This window comes from Lathamus discolor, chromosome 4 (assembly GCF_037157495.1).
Source record: "Lathamus discolor isolate bLatDis1 chromosome 4, bLatDis1.hap1, whole genome shotgun sequence".
NCBI lineage: Eukaryota > Metazoa > Chordata > Aves > Psittaciformes > Psittacidae > Lathamus > Lathamus discolor.
The window spans coordinates 20325853-20340289 of NC_088887.1; the positions used below are offsets into that span (position 1 = coordinate 20325853).

The 14437-nt window shown below is 43.5% G+C and overlaps 1 protein-coding gene across 10 annotated transcripts in view; it reads right to left on the bottom strand.

Moving 5' to 3' along the window:
* Positions 1-14437, bottom strand: part of LOC136013124 (zona pellucida-like domain-containing protein 1) — a 103206-nt gene that overhangs the window by 29306 nt on the left and 59463 nt on the right. For 7 of the 10 annotated variants that reach the window (XM_065676485.1, XM_065676487.1, XM_065676486.1 and 4 more), the window contains 2 exons: positions 2475-2588; positions 1980-2078 (listed from right to left, as the gene is read on the bottom strand). In XM_065676485.1, the coding sequence (XP_065532557.1) occupies positions 1980-1995 (16 nt within the window). In that variant the 5' untranslated portion in view covers positions 1996-2078; positions 2475-2588. Of the gene's footprint in view, positions 1-1979; positions 2079-2474; positions 2589-5322; positions 5413-14437 lie in introns of those variants that run through there. The other 3 variants (XM_065676491.1, XM_065676488.1, XM_065676493.1) reach the window with 3 other exon arrangements.

Here is a 14437-nt window from a genome sequence, read left to right on the forward strand (position 1 = left end):
GACCATAATTAAAGAATTTTGGAAAAAGTCTCCTCTCATTCACATTCTTCAGACTACATCAGAAAAACTTTGAAATCAAGAGACCTAATTAAAAATAAAGGAAATTCAGTATAAAATCTTGAGGTTATTGCAGTGATCCAAAAATATCATTCTAGCCCAAATTTGGAGGTTCTTGACAAAAAAAGACCTCCTTTTTGCACTTAGCTCTGCATTTCTTTAATCTTGTGTGTTAGAAGTTAGAAACTTTAGTGCAACTTAACTGGATTCGAGATGAAATGCCAAGAATATAAACCTACTGAAAACATAGATTTTTCTATTAAGGCCACTGCATATCTGACATTATAAAAACTAAAACATATATTATTTTGGATTTTCCACTTTTCACTTACAAGATTATCTATAGTAAAGAGTTTAAACAGCCTAATTACAAAGAAAGGATCATCAGGTAACCACCAGCCATGCTGCACCCACCTACAAACTGGCTAATACATATAGAAGTATCTATAACAAACACGACTACAGTGTTTTTAAGACATTGGCTAATTAATCTAATGCTGAGACAAAATAGGCCATTTTTTTTCTATTGCAGTTGTATTACATTGCCTTCCTTTTTCACTTTCAGTGGAGACAGTGCAATTCCAAAATCACTGAGAGACTAACACAAGTCCAGGTTCATCTTGGACTGAAACACAAAAGCAATAGTCACTTCAAGTCCCTTGGACGGGGAATGTACAGAGAGTGTCCCCAAATCCTCGAACAAATAGGTTGTTCTTAGGCTGAAACACATTCTCCAGACATGCACATTCAGTCTACAGATTTTCTTATCAGACCACTGATCATTATGGCGGTTCTATAGGTGAGCAAATATGCAGAGACTATCAAATCATTTGATATAGGCCACTGAATAGTCAGCGTATGCTAATGGCCTTCAGTTGCCTCTAGCCATGGTCTGGATTCAAACACACTGATCTAGTGATGAGATGCTCTTAATCCTATATGCCTGCTCCCCAGAGCCCAGCAGTCACATGGGCAGACAAAGATCTAAATGAGTATCACTCTAATTAATTACTTTTTTTATGCTTTTGAAGAGAGCAATATAAATAGAAATCTTCAGTAAATAATGCTTGATGTCACTAGCAATTAGATTATACTGTAGCCATCTGTTTGCAGCTTGAAAGTTACCAGTAAAATAAGACTTTCCTGACAAAACCCAGCAACATTATGATTACTTCATGATTACTTCAATTTCCTTACTTTTAGAAACAGAAATCAAGCAGCAAAGTTGTAGAATCCTGCTGCAGTACAGTACAACCTTATCTAATCCTTAAAAGTTAAATAAATATGCAGTCAATAATGCTGCTAATATCTTGGTCTAAGAAAGCATGTAATATCACAGATTTCATAGATGCTGTGAAATCAGAGAGCTGCTACCAGATTTTTTTAAAAGAAAAAAAATTTTAAAGAAGAAAGAAAAATTACTTCAATTGTGAAATAGAAAGATTCACTTATGAATATTTCTTTTGCCATGTTTCAAGTTCCTCTAATAGCCATTTTAGACTTAAAGGAAGTTTTGAGGTCCTTGTCAATTAAGTGGTACTGCCAAGACCTAGCTGAAAGAAAACAAGACATCACTCATCGGTAAAAACATTCTTTGATCAAGATCTTGCAAGAAGAGCTAACACTCATGTCTTCTGCTTCTCTTAGACCATGACAGAGTTTTCCCTTGCACTACACAAAGCAATTGTATTAACTATGTCAATTTGGACTGTATAGGTTCATCAGTTTAATTGAAGACTTGATTTCAAACCCCCACTATTTTCATTCAAGAATATAGTCATTATTACTACTTTAAAAATAAACAAAGGTGGTGCGATTATTATGTCCTTTGTGACACCTTCGTGACAGGAGACAATGTAATTTCCAGTCAGAAAACCCATGTAATTCAATTGCAGTGGAGCCAGATAAGAAGTCTCACTTACCAAAATTTTCCTCCATCAATGCAGTGACTGTGGGAATAGGCTGACTGACACCACAAGTTGGATAACATTGCCTCCTTCAAGCAACTGATTGTTTCCATTCTGAAAGCAACATGAGTGGGCTTGACATACATTGATAGCCTCAGCTCTGCAAGGGGTTTGTAACCTTCTTCCTCTCACATTAATAGCATGAATCTGGCCTGTGTATCCATAGATAAAAGCTAAGTTCCACACACAAAAAGAACACCAAAAAACAAACCAAAAACTAAAACCAAAAACACAACTCTTCACAGCTGGATGCTAATTTGCTAATGAATGTTTCCATTAGCTATTCCTTGCATTTGTCTTCCCTGACATGTTATTCCTACTAAGAATTCCAAGTGAGATTAAATTTGTCTGACTAGGGATAAAGTAAGAATTTTCTTTAAAAGGTCACAAATAATTTGATATTTACCAATATTTTAGTAAGTTCTATTGGCTGGAATGGTGGGCACTTACCCAAATCCCCTGTAGCTGTTGAGTCAGCTGTACTCCATCTATCTTGTGCTGCTGCATGTGATCAAATGTTTGAATCCTCTTCACTGCAGAACTTTTTCAGAAAATACTCTGAGCCTGTGAATGGGGGGAAAAGGCACATTCATTATGAAAATTCTTTTTAAAATAAGTCTGGATTTTAGATGGGAAAATTTGACAGGTCTCAGAATACTTTACAAGCCTGTTCATCATTAGACTGAAACCTGAGCAGTCTTTATGACAGATTTTTTTCAATCCTCTGCCTCTTTTTCTTGCAGCCTTTTGATCTGCTTCTCTCTACTTGTATGATGATCTCCAGAGGGCCATGTGGGGCAAACAATCAACCTAGAGAAATTATTCTGTCATCAGCTTGTTGAAAGAAAACCTTGTCTGGTTGAAGAGAGGGGTGGGAGGAAGGAGAGAGATGGAAGTACTGAGATAGGATCAGTAACTAAGCTGCAAGGTTATCAATGGCCCATTGTTCATTGTGAGAAGTGTCTTTATGTTTTGTTTTTTTGTTTTTTGTTTTTTTTTTCTTTTTTTTTTCCCCAGTTCTGGGTTAAATTCATAGTACTAAACAAAACAATAGCAAAAATAGTGACATTTCACACTGGGATGAAAATGCGATATAGGGGTGTCATCATGAATACAGGTGTCAACAGAATTATAATTACCAACAGGACATCAATGCTCACAAAGCCAAGTGCACACAAAAGGAAAGATCAAGCTGCTAGAAACCAAACCTGCCTCATAATATCTACTCTCCTGTCTCTGGGATTTGAAGGAGGCTAGGGGAGAGGTATTTAGCTCCCTTTTGTTGTGTGAGTTTTTAATTCTTCCTCCTTTCTTCTTTTGCCCCCTCCCTTCAGGGGAGGGTGTTCTATTGCAACCATCCATGTCTGGAAGTTTTTGTTACACCTTTGGTGAGGAAAACAGTAGTTTTGGCTCCATGAAGATAGCTTTGAGGTGGCTAGATCTGCTGGGGCTCAGGGCCGGCTTTTGAACAGAAAAGAAGTGCCTCTGCCATGCCATTACTTCAGCCAGCTCCTCTTAAACATCAAAGTGCTGCAGAGCACATCATGCACACTCATGGTAATCATGGCAGCCACAGAAGAGCAGCCATGCCAGAACCAGCAGTGACATTATGTACTGACGCTCACTCCTCATGGTCCTACCGTGTCAGGGCACTGACAGAAGAAAGCAAATTTACACTGAAGCACAGCCCTTCGTGAAGGAGCTCTTAGAGGAACCCTGTCAGGCTCTTGGGTCTGTATATCCCCTGCCTGCTCTTGGTTTCTCTGGAGGCAGTGGGTCGCTCCCCTCCCATTTCCTGAGCTACCCCTACCAGTCACCTCCATATGTGGGAGGTCAACAGCCTCACTGCCCAGTGGCACATCATGCAGCTCCAGCAGAGCTGGGCAAGATCCATTTCACCTTCCTCCCAGTGATGAAAGGAGGTGACCACTGCACACACAACCTCTGCACTAGTGAATGGCAGGCTCCACCTGGCCACTCCAGACCCAGCGAGGAGAACCCAGTGACCCCTTACTCAGGCAGGCAGAGTTTTTGCCATTCCCAGCAGGAGTTTTGCTCTAGGAAAGATCAGTCTATAAGAGTTATACTTTGAAGTCATCAAGCACCAAAAGGCCCTTTACATCTGCAAATTTCTAGTCCTTTATATGATTTTAATGATGCTTTTCTGGGTAAAGACTCAAAGCCTAAATCCAAATTATAATATGAATAATGTAGTAAGTCTTGGATAGGGCAGCCTTGAACTAATATAAAGATAAACCAAGAGATATGTAGCAATAACACGTTCCAGACTTTTACTTCACATTAAGTGTTCAGACAGTTTTGACACCTCATCACACAAATCCACAACGAAATATCTCAGTGTAATACCAGTTTCACGAACAAGAGTGTTTAAAGCACAGTCTGCCCTTGAGCAGGTTTTCAAAATGGGAATATCAATTTATTTTAGTAAGACACTTATCAAAAGTCACCCCTTGCCTCTAGGTCTTCAGATGAGATTATTAAAACCATCACAAACCTGAACAGATTGTAAATAACCCTGGTATCAGTTTCATCTGGGTACAGACTACAGAACTGGGATATGTAAATCCCTGTAAGTCATAGTAGCACACAACGACATACATGGAAGGACTAACATTTTTCAGTATTAGCAAAGATAAATTTCAATGAGAAATGGCTGTGGTAACAAAATTGTGAACTGGACTAAAATCCACTCACAATTACTTCAGTTTCTCTGGCTTTATGAAAACCTGCCTGTTTTGTGGCACCAAATATATTCTCCTAGTGCTTTAGAACAGCGCTAAAACCAGCTCATTTCTTGTTTTAAAAGTGTTTCTTGTTTCACAACTTATCTGATTTTTAGTTTTAGGGGTTTAAGCTCCTATAGGCTCCTACTCAATCTGTATCTGCTATCATGAGTTTCAGCTGGGGGTCTTTTGAAAGAGTTTTCCTGTTGACCATAACACACCTGAAAATCTGCTGTGAAAATATATTGGGAATTAAATTTCCTCTTGATTGTACAGAGAATTTTTATTTTCCCCAAAATCTAAAGAAAAGTAAAAACCTGTTACCACTTGTCATCTTCAGTCACAGAAAATTACACTGTCCAAAAACAAGATGCAAAGTTTGTTTTTAAGACCACCATTTCAAAAACATACACTTTAGTAGCAGTAGATGAATCCTTAACCTTATATGCTCCTATGTATAATCAGACACTCCTTTATGAGCTCATTCACACCTCCTAGCCAAACCCACAGTCACTATTCCTCTAACAACTAGATTATACTTAGTCTTTCAGTACTTCAAGCATTTGTCTTCTGCTGAGGCCTGCAGATTTTCAGGTGATAAAGAGAAGATGCTTTTGACCTGAAAGGAGCATTAGTCTTGTCCTCTTGCTTTACAGCACAGTCTTTCCTTGTCTCCCCCAGCCTTTAGCTTCAACTAAATACAGATGTCACCAGCCTTTCTTTAGCAAAGGGAAATAAGTGTCCCATTAAGTACTTAAAGGAGTGGACAGATTCTCCCATTCAGTTGTTTCTCTACACACTTGCTGGTGATGAACATCAAATCTTGTATTTCTGAGAAAGGGCCATCACAGAGAGGTTATTTTCCTCTAAGTGGTTTACTTATTTCAGCTGTTCTCAAATTTAGTATTAAGTTGCTGAAAGATTACCTCATTCACATGATTGGGAGCCTGTTAGCCTCCAGAGTGTACGGAAAGCAGTAATTATTTGTTTGAAAAATACAGGTAGTTTACCTTGCATTGCAAAGAAATATGCCTGAATTTGCCATTATTCCAGGGATTAATCCTGAAGTCTTTATTTCCTTTTCAGAGACTCAGGCCCTGCTCACAATGTTGAAAAATTATATGCAGATAGTCCCAGCTGCTGCTCACATTCAGTAAGAGCCCAAAGGGAACTGAAGCAATGGGGCTGCCTGAGCAAGGCTAGTATGGACCATGTGTGAGTGCCCACAGCCCAGGGCTTCTCAAAGGATGCCAGGGCTTCTCAAAGGATGAAGGCTACCTCCACATAAAGTAGGATGGGAGTTTAATGTACTTAATACACCAGTGAATTTCACCAAAACAACTGGGCTTCCCCCATCGTCAGTGTAAAAGGTTTTTTCAGTTTTACAACTTGGCTTACATTGTGCGTCTCCTTTTGGAGGCCTTTTATTTGTGGGGTTGAGGGGGGAAGCTTATAACTACTTTTACTGAACAAAAAAGCAAGTGAAGAGCTAGTGCAATAAATGCAGAGCTTCCTATGTTTATTCTGTCCGCAAACATATTTCCAAGACCACTTTCCATGAGCAAATTTTTCCTATGTAAATACAGCAACAGCTTTGGTTACTAGGAAATTTTTTTGTAACTTAATGTGAGATTAAAATTTCCAAACAAGAAGACCATTAGGTGTCAGGAAAGTCTAATCAAGAAGGAAGAAAGTGAAAGAGCAGGAAGATTTTTCCACAGAACAGCCTGCCCCATTCCTCCTAGGTTGTACCTGCTATCAGAATACAGAACCAGCAGAATAATTCCTAGGTGTAAAAAACTCACTACACAACCTCAGTGAACTGGACTTAAGATGCTTGTTCATTATTTCGCAGAAGGAATGTTCAGCAGAATCAATATGCCATCAAGGTAAAAATATAGTATAAATCGTCCTGAAAGTTGGTAAGAATTTTCTTTACTATCAGTGAGGGAATTAAAAACACATCAGGAGGCATATTAAAATTGTGCTTTTACGAGCTTCATCAGTAGGCTGTAAAATTGTTTTCACAAAGGAATAATGAGCTCCCAAATCATAATTTGCCAATGGTGCATCAATTTTCACTGGTCTTCAGATCATTTATGAGCATTCAGCACAAGAACAACTTTCTGCCCCAGGGTCCCCTGTCAGAGGCATTTACCACAACAGGCAGGCACCAACTATGCAGAGAAGAGTTACCAGTTTAACAGCTGCATGAGCTAAAAAGGTGCTGAATTTGGATCCACTCAAGTGGGATACTTCATGGTCATTACCAAAGCTGAGAACAAAACTGTTTCCATACCCTTGATTCTTCCATCCACCCTATTCTTCAAACCCCCTTTTCTTGTCCTATTGCAAATTCTATCGCAACTGAGTTATTCCATTCTTATTTAAAGTTTCCTGAAGCATTTCCCTGTTTCTACTTGATGTTAAATTTTGTTTCTCTTCCATTCATCATAGTTCGTCATGGATTATTTGCAACACCAAAAGGAGTATTGGACAGTTATACATGTAATCAAAACCATTCCTATTATTACCAATACAGTAAAAAAACAACTGTCTCAACCAGGAGAGATAGGGTACCTGTGATGTTAATTTTTCCCAGATTTCCTCAAGTCCCCAGGAGGTGTTGTCCTGCACCGCCTCATGAAATATTTTAACTTGTTTCCACATCTAATCTATTCCAATTTGTCTTAAATGGAATAAGGAGGCCAATTAAAGGAATGCCCAGTCTCTCTCCTGATTTAGGTAGCTGAGTACAGATCTAACAATCACTCTTGCTTAAGACACTGGTAACATTTTGTATCAATCTCAGATACAGATTTTGATTCCATGTTTCTACACCTATTATTATACAAGTCCAAATTATGATCGATGTAGTATCATATGTGTGGGTCCTGAAGACTCAACACACCATACTTTTTCTCAGTTCTGGTGTTTATCTGGTTCTGATGCCTTCTTGATTCTTGAGCAATGTATCTAAGCAGACTGTTCCTTTATCTTCATTTCTGTAAAGGTAATCAGTAATACCTGTTATAGAATCATAGAATAGTTAGGGCTGGAAAGGACCTCAAGATCATCTAGTTCCAACCCCCCTGCCATGGACAGGGACACCTCTCACTAAACCATCCCACACAAGGCTTCATCCAACCTGGCCTTGAACACCGCCAGTGATGGAGCACTCACAACCTCCCTGGGCAACACATTCCAGTGTCTCACCACCCTAACAGGAAAGAATTTCCTCCTTATATCCATTTTAAACTTCCCCTGTTTAAGTTTTAACCCGTTACCCCTTGTCCTGTCCCTACAGTCCCTGACAAAGAGTCCCTCCCCAGCATCCCTATAGGTCCCCTTCAGGTACTGGAAGGCTGCTATTAGGTCTCCACGCAGCCTTCTCTTCTCCAGGCTGAAAAGCCCCAACTTTCTCAGCCTGTCTTCATATGGGAGGTGCTCCAGTCCCCTGATCATCCTCGTGGCCCTCCTCTGGACTTGTTCCAGCAGTTCCATGTCCTTTTTATGTTGAAGACACCAGAACTGCACACAATACTCCAGGTGAGGTCTCATGAGAGCAAAGTAGAGGGGCAGGATCACCTCCTTCGACCTGTTGGTCACACTCCTTTTGATGCAGCCCAGGATACAGTTAGCTTTCTGGGCTGCGAGCGCACACCGACTCATGTTCATTTTCTCATTGACCAGCACCCCCAAGTCCTTCTCTGCAGGGCCGCTCTGAATCTCTTCTTTGCCCAGTCTGTAACTGTGCCTGGGATTGCTCCGACCCAGGTGCAGGACCTTGCACTTGTCGTGGTTGAACTTCATAAGGTTGGCATCAGCCCACCTCACAAGCGTGTCAAGGTCCCTCTGGATGGCATCCCTTCCCTCCAGCGTATCAACCGGACCACACAGCTTGGTGTCATTGGCAAACTTGCTGAGGGCACACTCAATCCCACTGTCCATGTCAGCAATGAAGATGTTAAACAAGACCGGTCCCAACACTGATCCCTGAGGGACACCACTCGTTACCGGTCTCCAGCCAGACATCGAGCCATTGACCACAACTCTTTGTGTGCGGCCATCCAGCCAGTTCTTTATCCACCGAGTGGTCCATCCATCAAATTGATATCTCTCCAATGTAGAGAGAAGGATGTCGTGTGGGACAGTGTCAAACACTTTGCACAAGTCCAGGTAGATGATGTCAACTGCTTTACCCTTATCCATCAATTCTGTAGCCCCATCATAGAAGGCCACCAGATTGGTCAGGCAGGATTTCCCCTTAGTGAAGCCATGCTGGCTGTCACCAAGCACCTTGTTGATTTTCATGTGCCTTAGCATGTTGTCCAGGAGAATGTGCTCCAAGATTTTACCAGGCACAGAGGTGAGACTGACTGGTCTGTAATTCCCCGGGTCTTCATTTTCCCCTTCTTGAAAATGGGGGTTATATTTCCCTTTTTCCAGTCGTCGGGAACTTCACCTGACTGCCATGATTTTTCAAATATGATGGCCAGTGGCTTAGCAACTTCATTCTCCAGCTGCTTCAGGACCTGCGGATGGATTCCATCAGGTCCCACGGACTTGTGTGCGTTCAGATTTTGAAGATGGTCTCGAACCAGATCCTCTCCTACAGTGGGCCCAAGGTCTTCATTCTTACAGTCCCTGCATCTGCCTTCCAAGACTTGGGTGGTGTGGTCAGAGCCTTTGCCAGTGAAGACCGAGGTGAAGAAGTCATTCAGATCCTCAGCCTTCTCCAGATCCTGCGTAGCCAGTTCTCCCGAAAGCTTCCTCAGGGGGCCTATTTTGTCCCTAGTCTGTTTTTTGTTTGCTACGTACCTGTAGAATCCCTTCCTATTATCCTTAACATCCCTGGCTAGGTTTAATTCTAACTGGGCCTTAGCCTACCTAACCTGGTCCCTAGCTTCCTGGACAACATCCCTGTACTCTACCCAGGCCACCTGTCCTTGCTTCCATTTTTTATAAGACTCTTTTTTCCTTTGAATTTTCTTCAGCAGCTCCTTATCCATCCAAGGAGGTCTCCTCGCCCTCCTGCTGCACTTCCTTCTAGTTGGGATGCAGCACTCCTCAGCTTGTAGCAGGTGATCTTTGAATATCAACCAACAGTCTTGGGCCCCCCTGCCCTCCAGGGCTATATCCCATGGAACCTTACTAAGCAGGCTCCTGAAGAGGCCAAAGTCTGCTCTTTTGAAGTCCAGGGCAGTGAGCTTGCTACACGCTCTTCTCACTGTCCTGGGGATCTCAAATTCAACCATCTCGTGATCGCTGCATCCAAGGCTGCCCTGGAGTACCACATTCTCAACAAGCCCTTCCCTGTTGGTGAGCACAAGGTCAAGCATGGCACCTGTCCTTGTCGGCTCCTCTATTACTTGCAGAAGGAAGTTGTCTTCCACACAATCGAGGAACCTCCTGGATTGCTTGTGCCGTGCAGTGCCATCGTTCCAACAGATGTCAGGGTGGTTGAAATCCCCCATGAGAACAAGGGCCTGCGAGTGTGAGGCTTTTCCTATCTGTCTGTAGAGTGCTTCATCCACAGGTTCTCCTTGATCAGGCGGCCTGTAACAGATCCCCACAGTAATGTCTCCCACAGCTGTTTTCCCTTTAACCCTGACCCACAAACTCTCTGTAAACTGCTCACCTGCCCCCAGACAGAGTTCCATACTCTCCAGCCTATCCCTATCATAAAGGGCAACTCCCCCTCCCCGCCTGCCAGGCCTGTCCTTTCTAAAGAGCCTGTAACCTTCCATTCCAACACTCCAGTCATAGGAGCCATCCCACCATGTTTCTGTGATGCCTATTATATCATACCCCCGTAGATGTGTACACATCCCTAATTCCTCTTGTTTGTTTCCCATGCTATGGGCGTTTGTATAGAGGCATCTGAGACGAGCTCCAATTGAAGCCAGCTCGTTGGCTGGAGCAGCTGGAATATATCTACATTGTTCCGAGCATTTATTGTAGGTGCTGGCAACTGACTGGGTGTGTTGGGATGGAATGATGCCCCCCTCCCCCAACACATCTAGTTTAAAGCCTCCTTGACCAGTCTGGCTAGCCTCCTACCAAAACTGTTCTTCCCCTTCTTTACCAGAGCAGCTCCACCAGCCCCCAGTAGATCTGGCCTACTAACTTCAGTCTTATGTTCAAGACACCCAAACCCCTGACTATGACACCACCCTTTTAACCATCTATTGACCTGGCCAGTCCTCCTAGCTTTTTCTTGGTCCTCCCCTGTGTCCTGGAGAATTGACGAAAAGACTATCTGAGCACCGGAGCCCCTAACCACCTCTCCCAGGGCTCTGTAGTCTTTCTTTATGGTCCCCAGTCTACTACTACCTATATCCCTAGCACCCACATGGATCACCAGGAGCGGGTAATAGTCCGTGGAACTTACTAGAGCAGGTAGCCTCTCTGTAACATCCCTGATCTGCGCCCCTGGTAGGCAGCACACCTCCCTCGAGACGGGGTCAGGCCGACAGATGAGTGCTTCCGTCCCTTTCAAAGTAGAGTCCCCTATTAACTATGACCCGCCACTTTTTTTTTGTAGCGCCAGTAGAGATCTTAACCCGTGCATAATCCAGCTGTTTGTGGTGCAAGTGTGTTTCCTCATTAGTCTCCTGCAGGACAGCAAAGCGGTTCTGCGTGGGGACAACAGATTTAGGAGGAAGCTCCTTGCTTTTAATTGTCCTTTTCCTCCTTCTTTTGTTATTTTTCTTTATCACCAATTCCCAATTTCCCGGGTTGGTGGCCTCCTTCTTTTCTTCATGAGTTGGAGGGGAAGCTTGAGGCCCCCGCACAGTATGGGGCTGGAGCAAGCAGCCCTGCTTCCTCTCAGCTACCCTGACATCTTGAAGCCCGCTAATAGCATACCACAGCTCAGCCACCTGCTGCAGGAGGGCCTCCATCAGGGAGCACCGAGCGCAGCCCTGCCCGTCGTGCTCCTTTCCCTCACAAGACCAGTGTAGGCACCCTCTACACTCCGAGCTCTGCACTGCAGCCTCCCCTGTCATCGGCTCTGTCTGGGTGCCTATGCTGGCCACCGCCGGGGCAGCCAGAGCAGAGCTCCTAGACCGGGCCCTGCCCATACAACGGGTGCTCACCATCCCACTCGCCTGCCCGCACGAACTGCCGCTCAAACTGCCTCGTCCCGCTCTGTTTGCCCACTCTGTTCGCCGCGCTCCTGGTCACTCGTGCTCCCTGGGGCAGGTATTTAACCACTCAGGGTTGTTTTATTCCAATTGGGCAGGACCCCCTCTTATTTCTACTTTAACAGGCAAAGCATTTTCTCACCTTACCTAGAACTTCAGATGCCCATACTCCCAGATATACCTGATTAAGTATTTCTATTATTTCAGGGAGCTCCTCCTGTTTGCTTCTCTGTTGAATTAAAAATAAACTCAAAACTGCAATTAATTGATTGGTTTTGGCTCTTAATTCCATTTTGCCTTCTTTAAATGTTGCTTCTCTCCCTAATAAAGATTTTGGAGAATTTGGCATGTATAAAAATTTATGCATTCCTATTTGTTTTCCCAATTTATACTGTAAAGGTTTCAGAAACAATGCTTTTTTTCTTGGTGGGCAGTATCTCTCACATCTGTAACAAATTCTTTTTCCCTCTGATTAAACACTGAATAACTTGCTCCTGTATCCCCTAAAAGTTCCACTTCATTTTCTCTAGTCCCTAGCTTTAATTTAACCAGTGGATCTGCTAGGGTAGATTCCCCAAGTCCCCGTCAGTCTAGCTCCAATTCAGTCACCGGAGCCACTTTGTGGGCATGCCTTTTAGGGCAGTCTCACTTCCAACATCCGGATTCCTTACAGTATGCACACTGATCCCATCCCACCGGAGAATTCACTCTTTCACCTCTGCCTGACATTCCTCCTCTACCTCTGCCTCATTCTCTCACATTAGTCCCCTCACAGAATCACACAGAATCACAGAATCCCAAGGGTTGGAAGGGACCTCAAAAGATCATCTAGTCCAACCCCCCTGCAAGAGCAGGGTAACCTACAGTACATCACACAGGAACTTGTCCAGGCGGGCCTTGAATATCTCCAGTGTAGGAGACTCCACAACCCCCCTGGGCAACCTGTTCCAGTGCTCTGTCACTCTTACAGTAAAGAAGTTCTTCCTGATGTTAACGTGGAACTTCCTATGCTCCAGTTTACACCCATTGCCCCTTGTCCTATCACTGGATATCACTGAAAAAAGCCTAGCTCCATCATCCTGACACCTACCCTTTACATATTTGTAAACATTGATGAGGTCACCCCTCAGTCTCCTCTTCTCCAAGCTAAAGAGACCCAGCTCCCTCAGCCTCTCCTCATAAGGGAGATGTTCCACTCCCTTAATCATCTTTGTGGCTCTGCACTGGACTCCTTCAAGCAATTCCCTGTCCTTCTTGAACAGAGGGGCCCAGAACTGGACGCAATATTCTAGATGCGGCCTCACCAAGGCTGAGTAGAGGGGGAGGAGAACCTCTCTTGACCTACTAACCACTCCCTTTCTAATGCACCCTAAGATGCCATTTGCCTTCTTGGCCACAAGAGCACATTGCTGGCTGGTCATCCTCCTATCCACCAGGACCCCCAGGTCCCTTTCCCCTTCACTACTTTCCAGCAGGTCAACCCCCAACCTGTACTGGTACATGGGGTTGTTCTTCCCCAGATGCAAGACTCTACACTTGCCCTTGTTAAATTTCATCAAGTTTCTCCCCGCCCAACTCTCCAGCCTGTCCAGGTCTCGCTGAATGGCAGCACAGTCCTCTGGTGTGTCAGCCACTCCTCCCAGTTTTGTGTCATCAGCAAACTTGCTGAGGGTGCTTGTTCCAAAGCAGCCACTGTATCTGGGGCTATAGCACAACCCAGCTTTTTCTTCTCTACCTGCTCCCAATTCCTATATGCTCTCCATGATTTGACTTTCTCAGGTCCTTCTGCTCTGTTGCCATTGACAGCAACCTCTTCCTCCTTATCAATAACAGATGGGGCAGATGCTGAGGGTGCTGCACCTCTCAAAGGTACCTGTGATGCATAATCCTCCAACCTATCTTCTTGATTACTCTGTTTTTTTAACTTTAAACTTCATTCCCCCGATATCACAGGCTGAACAACATCTCTCCAGCTTAGCTTTCTGTTTTTCCCTGTCCTTTTCCAAAGCCAAAATTAGGAATCTGGCAGAGCTATATTAATTTTGCATTCCATCTGCCACTCCGTGTGGTTTCTTAAAGTGAAAAACATATCTGCATACATCACTTCATCCCGTTTTCCTTGCACACATTATATAAACACACACGCCCACACTCACACAGGATCCCAAAAATTCCACTCACTTGCTCACAGTTTTAAAAACAAAGACAAAAACATACAGCAAGTACACAAATACTAGTTAGCAGCATGCTAAAATAAAAACGGTTTGCCCTTCATTAATTACTCAAGCACAGCATCAAATACCAGTTTTCAGAAACTGGGTCAGATACCAGAAAAATACAACCGCGTTCCCACATCTGATGTCTCCTATGCCCTATGAAACAATTCAGAATGTATACCTGTATACCAAATGGACATTAGCAGCCAGGTATATGCCTTTACCTACGAAATTTTTCTGTCCTGATTTATGGAAGACTTTCTTATTCCTGCGTACATATTATGGAATATTAACCACGTTCCTGC